Source organism: Onychomys torridus, chromosome 8, assembly GCF_903995425.1.
Source record: "Onychomys torridus chromosome 8, mOncTor1.1, whole genome shotgun sequence".
Taxonomy (NCBI): Eukaryota; Metazoa; Chordata; class Mammalia; order Rodentia; family Cricetidae; genus Onychomys; species Onychomys torridus.
In genome coordinates, this window is record NC_050450.1 from 88103899 (window position 1) to 88116215 (window position 12317).

A 12317-nucleotide genomic window follows, 5' to 3' on the forward strand; every position below is an offset into this window, starting at 1 on the left:
AGGTAGCAATTAGCAGGAGAGGGAGGAAATGCTTGGAGTTAGTTCCTGTTTGTCTGAGAACTCCTTTAAATGTAGAGGCTATCTTTTTCTTTCTCCTCCAGAATCAATCAAGTGTAAGAATACAATAACACTCAAGACACAGCCACAGACTAAACAAATTAACCAAAACTCAAAAGGGTTGGGAGTAAAGGCATGGCCTGTTTTTCTGTAATGCTTTAGCTCCTAGCAGAGTCCTGGACGCTGAAGTTCACCTGAGCCCCGCCTCCTTCTATAGTGGAGAATGGAGTGGGCTCTCCAAGAGTGGAGAACAGATACTGTCTCTGCCTTAGCTAGCCCAGGCCTGCCTGAGTGACCCCTGTGTGCCTAGGCCACCTACAAATAGGAAGAGTCTAAATTACACCAGGGTGGGGTGGGAAACTGCAGAGGAGAGACAGGGCAGAGAGGGAAAGACCAGAGAAAGGGTTCAGGTGGCAAGGGTGCCAGAGACCCTCCAACCAACCCTCTAGCTCTGTGACAAAACCCAAATGTCACCCTGGAGGCAGGTCCCCAGTTCATTCCTTCTTCTCTTCTTTCAACAAGTACTAGCTAAACCCTCTCCAAGATGAAAAGACACAGCCCTACTCCCAGGGCCATACTGTCAAAGTGAAGACAGGTGGGTACAATCCTGGGAGCTCCTGGGGCATGCCACACCATCTGTCTGTCATGGAGAAGAGTCGTCCATCTCAATCTGCATTTTAAGAAAAACCTCATAGTCTCAAATAAAACAAAGATGTGCTCTGGAGAGCAAGAGGAGGAGGGTCAGACTGTAGAGGTCTCCTATAGAACAAAGGCTCTCCAGGTGCCCAAAACATGGCTGCTTCACCAAAAGCATTTTGAGACAGCAGGACCTTGAGGTTCACTGGGGAGGTTCTTGTAGGAGCCGGGTTTGGAAAGAGGTGAGAAGAGGTCAGATCATCTGACCTGTGGGCCTACAAAGGATCCTGGCCTTTCCTTGGTGGCCATGGTTATCTCCAGAGGCATCTCTAAGCTATAGCACTTTATATTTCAATCCATCACCCCAGCTTGAGTGAAGGACAGAGTCAAACTGGAGGTAGGGAGGTCAGTGAGGATATTGTAGTAACATGTCCTCTAAGTTAGAACCAAGAAAGACATGGGAGCTAAAACACTGTCCATGAGAGAGACAGAGAGATGGAGGGACAGAGAGTGAGGGAGGGAGGGAGAGAGGGAGGGAGGGAGGGAGGGAGGGAGGGAGGGAGGGAGAGAGAGACCAAGATGATGCTGTCTTGGTTTTCCAGGTCCCTGAGAGTGGAACAGGGATGAAACAATCTAAGAGGGTGGCCCTGTAGATCTGTAGAGTTTGGAAAGGGATGCCCTATGCACAATAGGACAGGTGAAGCTGAAGCTGAAGAGGCAGATGTAGGGTCATCAAACATGTGAGTAATTAGGTCCACAGACATGTCCAGGATGGTCCAAGGGGAGAGTAAAGAGCAGAGAGAAAACATGTGTGCAGTCAATTTGTGTAGGATAAACACAGCCAGAGAAGGCTATGACTTTTGGCCAGGTCTGCAGAGAAGCCGGAGAGAGCAGGGAGATCAGAGACTGGGCAGCCAGAGACCAGGGCAGGCTGAGGTGCTGAGTGAGGCATGGGCTAGTCCACTGGGTGATTTAGAGTTGTAAGACCTTGGAGTGTACCAAGGAAAACAGAAAAAGAAGGATATCTCAGGACAAAATGGAGTTACCAGCCTGGAAGGCAGCCATTTGGGGCTGGGATACCTGTTCTGGGCCTCCATTTTCCCAAGATCCCATCAGTGTCTGTTATCTCCTCAGCCCACCTGTACCCACCTCACCCATAACCCAAATCAGGCCTTGGCAGCGGCCACCCTCAGAAACCAGGCCAGAAACAAAAACATTTGCAGAAAAGCAGGAATCTTTATTGAATTATCTGTTCTTTCAGTAGAGGTGATGAGAAACCAGAATAGGATGAAAGAGCAGGGAAGGGAAGGGAAGGCCTCCAATCAGGAGAGAAGGGGGCGGGTCCATCCTCGGAGGTTGTCAGAGCCATGGATCCTTCTGACAAATGGAACTGGCTCCACATCCTGAGGCCTTCTCATCCTACAAGCACTGCCAACTCTCCTCCTGTAGCTGCTGAAGGCCAGGGAAGGGACTCCAGGCTGTTAATACTTGCGGAAATCCAGGCGACCGGAAGTAGAGGGGGAGACGGAGGCGTTGGAGGAGGAAGCAGTGCCATTTCCTGAGATGGAGAGAAGACAAGATAGATGCTCAGACTGGAGAAACCCCACGTCAGGCTGAGCCAAGACCCCAGGAAGGCTCACAAGCTCCTAAGTAGTAAAGGGTCTGTGGATGGGGATTCTATTATTGTCCTCAATGGTGGCATTCTCCAAGACAACCCCATGGCTCTGTGGGGCAGAGACATTTATGTTGATAAACCAATAATAGAGTAATTATTTCCACCCAATTCCCTTCATCCTTGTACTTGGGAACCAGCACTGCCTCCCTCCCAGCCCACCTCCACCCAAGTTCAGCAATTCAAACCACTGAGCTGTCTCCTCACCTCCACCGTTGCTGAAGCCGGTCATCCTGGAAGAGGGGTGGAGGGAAACAGCCATGAGCAGAGGGCAATAGAGGACAGGTGTTTCCTGGTCCTCTGATGTAGGGACTCTGTCACCTTCCAAGAACCTTGACTTGGAATCTTTCCCAACATTGTCTCCAGCCCGGGACCTTCTTTCCCCCCAAGGTATCTACAAGGCATGCTTGCCTGTCTACCTGTCTTGCCAATTTGTCTGTGAAAGCCCTCAAAAGGAGATACTATTGGTCCCAAGATTTGGGGTATCTGGTTCACTAAGTTCTCTGTCCCCCAGCTTTCTCCTAAGCCCACAGGGATGGCTTAGTCTCCGCACATAGTATGAAAACAGTTCAATCAACACCTTCTCTCTCCTTGGTGCAGAAGCCAAGCAGACACTCTGTCATGGAGCTATGTGGCCATCCCAAACCACTGTCATGACAGCTTTGTTTGGCTGAACCACATTCCAACTAACAGCTGTCCTGGATTAAATGTCCCTTCCACATCCCTTTTCCAGTCCATCCACAAACAGGAACCCGAATTGGGATGTTCAAAGGTATTACCCTGCTAGCCTGCCTCAGTTCCTCCGTCTAACTGGAGAGAAGAGGAGGGGCTCTGACTCCAGCTCTTTTTCCAGACTGTTTGAGCTCAAACAGAAGCTGTCCCCTCTCTGGCAGGAGGAGGCTGATCTCTAAGACCCTGCCTGTTCTGCCAGCCGCTGTGACCACCTTCTCAAGACAGCAGGTGTCAGGGACCTACTTGGCATCCTGGCCCTCAAGCAGGCTGCGGTAGGTGGCGATCTCCTGCTCCAGCCGTGTTTTGATGTCCAGCAGCATCTTGTATTCCTGGTTCTGACACTCCATCTCACTGCGGAGGTCACTCAGCTGGGTCTCGATGCTGCTGATGAGTCCCTGGATCTGCTGCAGTTGCAGGGCGTAGCGGCACTCTGTCTCAGCCAAGGTGCTTTCCAAGCCAGCTTTCTGATGGGGGCAGCAAGGAAGAAGTTATGGGGGGAGCCGGTCCAGAGGGAGACCTAGCAGTGGGGGGGGGGGGGTCCACAGGGCACAGGCAGCAGAGGGTACCATGCTCAGCTGGGACTGCAGCTCGATCTCCAGGCCCTGGAGTGTGCGCCTGAGTTCTGTGATCTCTGTCTTGCTGGTCTGGATCATGGCAGCACTGGAGGACACTTCCTTGTTCAACTCTGCACTCTGAATGTCAAGCAGAGAGAAGGGGGTGGTGGGGCTTAGCAAGAAGTCCTGACCAAAAGCCAGGCCCCGCCCCCCACTCAGCACCACCCATCATCAGTACCTGTCTCTGGAACCATTCCTCAGCATCCCTCCGATTCTTCTCGGCCAGGGCTTCATACTGCTCCCTCATCTCAGCCAGCACACGGGTCAGATCAATGCCAGGGGTGGCATCCATCTCCACGTTGACCTGGCCTACTACCTGGTTGCTGAACTCCTTCATCTCCTGTGGGGTAGGAAAGGAAGATGTGAGAGGCACCCCCCGGTTCTCCTTATCTCTGAGTGTCAGCAGAAGGTTCTGGAAGAGTCTTCAGGACCCCACAGTGGATGGCAGTGTCAGCCTGCAGCAGAGGGCTCTCCTTGGTCACCAGAGGTGGCTCAGCCTGTCATCCCCTCTCACCTCCTCATGATTCTTCTTCATGTAAACCAGCTCCTCATTCAGGCTCTCAATCTGCATCTCCAGGTCAGTCTTAGATAGAGTCAGTTCATCCAGCACCCTGCGCAGGCCATTGATGTCGGCCTCCACACTCTGGCGCAAGGTTAGCTCATTTTCGTACCTGAAATATTTTTAAGAATTAAAGCAAAACATAAATAATATGAGATGCATCCCACCCCACACACTGAACTCCTCTACGACTCCAAGGCCTTGGCCCCCGAATATCCCAGTGTCCTCCACCAGATGAGCATTCCTCTAACATAGAGTCTGCTGGGATAGACCTGAGGCAAACAGACTCACTTGAGCCTGAAGTCATCTGCAGCCAGCCTGGCGTTGTCGATCTCCAGGATGACCCTGTTGTTGTCTGTGGTGGCTTCCAGAATCTACAAAACACAGGTTGAACACTCTGGAGCTGTGCTTAGGGAGCAAAATTCAATGTCTTAACTGTGCTTGAGTGGAGACAAAGAAAGCACTCTGTGAAGCGAGAGGCAAGGCCAGCACCCTCTTCTTTCTCTTGAGCATTCCTCATCAAGTCAGGGTGGGAGAGGCCAATGATGGACATGTCAGAGGAAACACCCACTCAGGACATCTTCTGGTAGTCATACTCAGAGCTGCTACCTGTCTAGACCACTGTCTCCAGAGCCTTCCCCTTAAAGCCAGAAGGGGTTCAATGTGACTCCAGATATGTTCTGGCCATGTCCCTGGAGCTGGCCTACCAGGCAAGCAAAGAGGAAACACATCCAGTTGAATCTCTTGCCCAAACATTTACAGTCTATGCATGAAAGCCTGTCCTGCCTAACTGGGGCTGGATCCAGGCTAGTAGATTTCTGCTCTAACAAGTTGGTGTCACAGTGTGACAGATGGGCATCACTGAGGTCTTCCAGGCCCTGTACCAGCCTGAGCCTCTGCCTCTACACCTGACTGAGTCATCATCCACTGAGAATAAGTTTATACATGGTTCTTCCAAAATAAACAGTGAATGAAGATGTCTTTTCTCTATTGGCTTTAGCCATTCACAGTGACTTTTTTAAAATGTCATGTTTCCAAATAACTCAGTAGGTTAGGTTATAGCAACTGAGTCACAAGTAACAGTTCAGGAAGCCATAAAAAAAATTGGCAGGAGTAACGACACCAATAAACAAGAAGTATGAGAGGAAGCGTCTGGGTCACCGTATAAGAAAACTTCTGTAGTAGGGACTCTTGGTAGTGCAGAGTTAGAATTTTCCCCTGCAAGAATATGAACTCTATCCATGCCTGGTCCTCTGCAATACTGCATGTGCTAGCTCTTGAGGCTCTGCCCTGTAGAAAGCCTTCTTAGCATCAGAGGCCTCACCTTATTCCGAAGTTCCTCTATGGTCTTGTAGTAGGCACTGTAGTCCCGCTCTGGGCTAGCTGGGCTCTGCTTCATGTGCCAGTCGCGAATCTTCACCTCCAGATCAGCATTGGCTGCCTCCAGAGCGCGTACCTTTTCCAGGTAGTTGGCTAAGCGGTCGTTGAGATTCTGCATGGTGATTTTCTCATTGCCAGAGATGAGGCCACCATCGCCACCTCCAAAGTCACCAAAGCCACCACCAAAACCCCCACCAAAACATCCGCCATAGCTACCTCCAAAGCCACCCCCGAAACCACTACCAGCCCCTCCACCAAAGCCACAGCTCATGCCACCTCCGTAGCCTCCAGCTGACCCTCCGGTAACAAACCGGGAAGAGCAGGTAGAGATTTTCCGGCCTCCTCCAAGCTGGCAAGAACCGGCCCCGAATCCACCTCCATAGCTGGTGGAGGAACTCTGAAAGCGACAGCTCATGGCGGGAGCTAGAGCAAGAGCAGGAGCAGACAGGAGCTGAACTTGACCAAGGCCAAGGAGGACTGTGGCTCTTCCTCGCTGGGCATGCCTTTTATGCACCTTCCACGGAGGGTGGGACACCCTCTCTCCTCCCTTCCCCACCCTCTGACTGGATGCCAAATGCACCTCAGTTCCCACAAACCCAGTTACCTCTACTCTCCAGGGTGGGTTGTGTCTTTGGGGGTGGCTTTTTTCCTTTTAATCCTTAACAAAAGGGGTGATTCAGAGGGAGCAGTGTTCTGCTTGAGACTATCGTTTTGACAACCCCAAATCTACTTCACCTTTCCAGTTAGGAACCTCTATCCCAGCCCTGCCCAGTATTAGAACAGGGCTGAACTGCAATGGTCTGCCAGAGGGGCTCCTCAGGGGAAGGCCAGGCTGCCAAGTGACCCCATACTGGGTGGAATCGCCATAGCCCTCACGGCCCTTCTTTCTGCCTCTAAAACACCTGGCTGGAATGTTCTGGAAATCCCTTAGCACTTCATCTATGCCAATGCTCCCAACTTCTGATGACAAACTTTGTTGGTCTTGGAGAATTAACCACTTTGAACATGTTTAGCCTGAGAAAGACATGGTTCCAGGGACTGGAGAGTGGGCTCCGTGGCTAAGAATACTGCTGTTTGAGGCAAGGGCCTGAGTTCAGTTCCCAGCACCCGCATGAGAGCTCACAAATGTCTGTAACTCCATTTCCAGGGGAATCTCATTCCCTCTTATGGACTCTGTTGGCACCAAGAAGACTCGTGATGTGTGACATACATGCAGTCAAACACTCATGCCCATGAAATAAAAATAAATAAATCTTTAAAGAGGGGGAGGAGAAAGAAAGAAAGAAAGAAAGAAAGAAAGAAAGAAAGAAAGAAAGAAAGAAAGAAAGAGAAGGGTTCAAAAAAGCAACACTAATAAGTGACCCTAGGGGACCCCAGAAAGCAAACGCAGTAGAGGAAACTGAGACATGGGAAGAGGAATTAACTCCACTAATATGCTCAGAGCCTAAGTACTTTACACTCAATTTCTTTTTCCCCCTTTAATTTTTATACAGTGAATTGTTTTGTGCACTGGGGGAACACATGTACTCCAGTATGCTGTGGAGGTTCAAGGACAACTGTCAGGAGTCAGCTCTCTCCTTCTACTGTGTGTGTCCCAGGAATGAAACTCTACTGAGAATCTCACCAGCCCTGCGCTCAGTTTCATCCATCTTAGCAGCAGCCACAGAAGGTAGTGTCTATATTATCTCCCACTTTATACCCAGAGAACTGAATCTTAAGGTCGAATCAGAACCAAACCCCAAGGCTAGTTCTACCCTAAGACTCATTTTAGATCTATTTTTCACACAATAAAGTTTATAAAGCCTAAATGTCTAATTGCCTTGTCACTTATGCATGCTCCTATACAACCGCTATCTGCAACTTTGAGCACTCGGTCAAGTCATGGTACCTTTCCTGAGAATCCACCTGCAGCCCACGCCCCTAATAAAATCATTCTTCCAACATCTGTCACCAGAGATGAGTCCATAGGTTCTCCACCAGAGGTTACTTGACTCCCCAGAGGACATTTAACAATATCTAGAGTTCTTTCAGTTGTCAGAATTGGATGATGGTCCTGATGTGCAAAGGGTAGAGATAGGGGATGTCACTAAATATCTTGCAATGCTCAGGAAAGTCTCTGCAGGAATGAATTACCATTCGCCAAAGGTCTACAGGGTTGAGGTTCAAAAGATCTGGGTCAGTCCAACACATTAGGTTAATATTCCATTATTCTGATTGTCCTAGGGCACCTTCCAAATCTGCAAAGGTTCTTGAGTTCCTGAGCAGGGCCCTCTCTCATGATATCTGCTCCAGTTTGTAAGCATTTGACTGAGAGATGTATAGAACGTTGTGTCTTGGGGGCTAAAGTTGAGTTCTCTTCTGAAGACCCCAGAGTGTGGCTAAGAAGCTCAGGGACTGCACAAAGACACTTGTAGAGGAGGCCTTGCTGGTTCCACTGGAAGAAAAGGTCTTGAAGGGCCCCTCTCAGAACCTGAGATAGGAAAGAAGTTTCCAGGGCTGAAAAGGAAGGACCCCAGCCTGGGCCCCCAGCCTCCCCACATCAATGGACCACAGCTACTGTGAATGGCCTCTCAGGAACAGGGTTCTGAGCCACAGGAGTATGAGGGCTTGATAATACCAGGCAGGGGCTGAGGAGAGGTGGCACAGGTGTGAGACCATCCCAGAACTCCCTGTGCTGATTCAGCAAGACTAGAAAAGAGAGCCCTGAGTTGGGACATTGTCACCTTCATGTTCAAAGGTAAGGAAGTGGACCTGTGTTCATCCAGAAGGCAGGTGGTCTTGCCAGAGCAAGACCCAGGGTGTACTGAGGCATTCAAACACCATGATAAGTCCAGGACTTGGGCTGACCCCTGACCCTGCCAAGCCCTCCCATCCGAAGCTGATTGCTCAGCTCTCTCACTGGAAAGGCATGATTCAGCCCAAAACAAGAGCCCTGGCTCTCTCAGTGAAGGATCAAAACTAACAAAAAGGTGATTAATGAAACCTGCCTGGCCTGAGGTGATGATGCCCCAATCCTCCTGGGTTGACAAGCAGGTTGGAGCCAACGCCTCTAAAGGTAACAATGTCACAGATCCTCCAAAGCCCTGGCAGAGCAAACATGGATGGCCATGACATGCCTCCTCTCACAGGGTCAGGGTACAGCCTCTCCCTCCCAGAAGGGACTCATGGTGTCTTGCTACAAAAATGCCCTCCACCTACACATTGTGACCCCCAGTGCCTATGGGTACAAACCAGGCCCTTCTAGGGGAAGCTGAGCAGAGACTCATCTGGGGACTCAGTCCCCATCTGAACACTCACGAAAACTCACGCTAGTTGTCTAATAGCTTTCTCCTTGGCTCTTTGACAAAATAACATGAAATTCCATCCCAAGGTCTCCAGCTGTGTTTCAAGAGCAGGAGAGAGAAAACCACATTCATTCACCACCAAGCTTAACATTAATACATTGTCATTTAGCCACATGTTAGGAGAGGGCAATCGGTGTTTATTGTTTTATTTCTTTACTTTTGAGACAGAGTCTTGTGTCTGTAGCCAAGGACCTTGAATTTCTGACCCTATGTGTCTACTTCCTGAGTACTAGGATCACAGACATGTTTTACCATACCAGATTTATTCCATGCTAGTAATCAAATCCAGCAATCCATACATGCAAAACAAGCTCACCACCTACTGAGCTATATCCCCAGCTCAAGAGAGGATGTTTTCAGACAAAGCAGGTGAGGTTCAAGAAAGCAAATCACTTGCCCAAGGACACCTTGAAGCCAAATTTTGAATCTGGTTTCTGGTTCTGTCTATCCATACCCAGGGCTGGGGTGCACAAGTCTTTGAATAGTTCATTCCAGGATAGTATGATTTATAGAAAAATATGAAGATTTAGGGAGTTTTGTCTTGGGTTCCTGGCACAGAATTAAAATCCTTAATTTTTGATCCATGGAGACACTGGGGACACATTTTGTCCTCATATCTGGTCTCCAGTGTTAGCCACAGAAAGTCTCCAACCTCTCAGCTTCTTCTGATAACAGGAGCATCATGGTAGATGGTACTAGGTAGGCTCATGGATGGGGGCTGGTCACCTGAAGGACTTTCAGGCTTACCTGCCCAGCCCCCATCCTCCAGAAACAGGAAAGCAGCTGGAGGCTCTGTTCATTAATCATGCCTGTGTGATGAAATCCCCACTCAAATGCTGAAGTATGCAGTTCAGACAGCTCACAGTCAACGAATGAAACCAGGCCTATGTGCCAGAAGGGTGATGTCCGCCAACTTGATGAGGACAATAATTCCTGTACTGGGGGCCCAGCTAAAGCTCATCTATGTGTTTCTTCATCCGACTGCTCATTTGGGGCCTTTAGCAACCATCACAATGTTTTCCTGGATTCTGTGAGCTCCTCTACCAAAGAAGAGAGTTTGGGAATCCATGACTTATAACCAGGTGAAACAAATGTTGCAGTTAACCTGGGGAATGTGCTGCCTATAACTCATCTGAAACAGGGTTTGTTCAGTCTTGTGGGCCTGAGCCAGAGCCTTTAGGGTCTGTGCTAACTCCAGGGCTGGAGAGACGGCTCCAGCTGGGTCACAGCCTTTGGGGTCTGTGTTAACTCCAGTTGATGTCAGAACTACACTGACTTGTGTGATTTCCAGAGGGCATCACAGAAACACTTGTTGGGGAGAAACCCCCACACAGCAGGTCACATGCATGCTCTGAGTGAGATGAGAAGGAAGAAGGAAGTGAACCCCATGGGCATGCAAGGACCTGAAGTACTAAAGCTAGTTGGAAGTGACTGGGGAACAGTGCGTGCCAAACAGGCATCTCTGAGGAAAGGGGACTGTCCTCTAGGCCTGGATCAATGGTCTGGAGGGGTCTGCTCCTCAGTACAGTCCCCTCCCTGGTAGGAGCCTTGAGACCCCTTGGGAGGTGGGCCAGCCATTCTCCACTCGTATTTCACTTAGGTCAAATTACACATGATGTTGAGGGGCTTGGGAGACGACTCGGCAGGTAAAAACACTTGCTGCCCCAGCCTAAAGACCTGACTGGGGATCACTGGGACTCATGTAACAGACAGACACAATGTTCTATCACCACAGTCCTCCTTCAGGAAAATGGGACGTGGGGACAGAAGATTCCCAGGAAGCTTGTGGGCCAGCTGGGCTGACAGCAGCAGTAGCAAGCAAAAGGTCCTATGTTAAACAAAGTGGATAGTGAAGACCAGCACCCAGAACTGCCCTCTGCCCTCTGCACAGCACCTCCATCCACACACATGAATGCTCTCACACACGCAATAAAATAAATACTATGTTGAATATTTTATCTGCATAATCTTATTTCAGAACAACTCTGCTCTATATATCATATTCTTATTAGCTGAGGCAACTGGGGTACAGAGAGGCTAACTGCATTACCCAAATTCAAAATCTCGGTGGTCAGTTAGGATGTAGCTCAGCTGGTACCACACTCACCTAGCATGCATGAAGACCAGGATTTAATGGCCAGTACTGTATAAACCAGGCACGGTGGTGCATGCCTGTAATCTCAGCTCTCGGGAATTCAGAGTTCAGGACTATCCTTGGCTAACACCGTATACTTGGGGTCAATCTGGAATAGGTAAGAACCCATTTCAATACAAATAATCTTCTCCAGAGTCTGCATCTTTACTGTCTGTAAATCACTTTAAGTCTTTAAAATATTCTTCACAATCTATTGGCAATAATAAGCACATTATTTTCCTAAATTCTGTGAGTCTGGTAAGGAGGGAGTCATGGAACCCCACAATTTGTGACAAGTGGGGTAGAAGTTGTGGGCGGCCTGGAGATAGGCTGCTTACAGTTGTTATCTGAATCAGGGTTCTGTCTTGTGGGATTGAACCTGTGAGGTCTTTTTCTTTTTTTGTTTTGTTTTGGTTTTTGTTTTGTTTTGTTTTTTGTTGTTGTTGTTGTGTTTTGTTTTTATTGTCTCAAGACAAGGTTTCTCTGTGTAGTTTTGGTGCCTGTCCTGGATCTCGCTCTGTAGACCAGGCAGGCCTCGAACTCACAGGGATCCGCCTGGCTCTGTCTCCTAAGTGCTGAGATTAAAGGCGTGCACCACCACTGCCCTGCTGTGAGGTCTTTTCTAACTATGGTTGCGTCAGAATTGAGCTTGTGTCAGATTTTCAGTAAACATCACAGAATTTCTTGTCATGTGATCTCAAAGAGGAGGGTCATTCACTGCTTTATTATTTTATTTTTGAGACAGTGTTTTCAGAGCTCAGGCTGCCCTCAAAGACATCATGTAGTCCTGAATGACCTCAAATAAATTACATAGCCAAGGCTGATCTTGAACTTCTGATCCTCCTACCTCCACCTCCCGAGTGCTAGGATTACAAGCGAGTGTAATCACACCAGGTTTACTCTGTGCTGGGAATCAAACCCAAGGCTTCATGCATGCTTAACAAGCTCACTACCCACTGAGCTACATGTCCAGCCTGGGATGGTTTTTTTGTTTTGTTTTGTTTTGTGTTTTTAAAATCTGCTTTTTCAGATGAAGCAGGTGAATTTCAGATACGCAATTCATTTGCCCTAGGACACCTTGAATTCAAGTTTTGAATCTCAGCTCTTGCTCTGTCTACCATACTTAGTGGTGGGGTACTCAGGTTTCTGAGGGTCAGTTCTTATACCCCATGCAAGCACATCTGTTAGC

At 48.9% G+C, this 12317-nt stretch overlaps 1 protein-coding gene across 1 annotated transcript; it reads right to left on the bottom strand.

Annotated features, from left to right (window-relative positions):
* Positions 1-2174: 2174 nt before the first annotated feature.
* Positions 2175-6065, bottom strand: Krt13 (keratin 13). Its single transcript, XM_036196932.1, has 8 exons — positions 5595-6065; positions 4562-4644; positions 4226-4382; positions 3890-4051; positions 3664-3789; positions 3341-3561; positions 2579-2598; positions 2175-2251 (listed from the first exon to the last, which is right to left on the bottom strand). The coding sequence occupies exons 1-8, from the start codon at positions 6063-6065 to the stop codon at positions 2175-2177; spliced, it is 1317 nt and encodes a 438-aa protein (XP_036052825.1).
* Positions 6066-12317: the final 6252 nt, after the last annotated feature.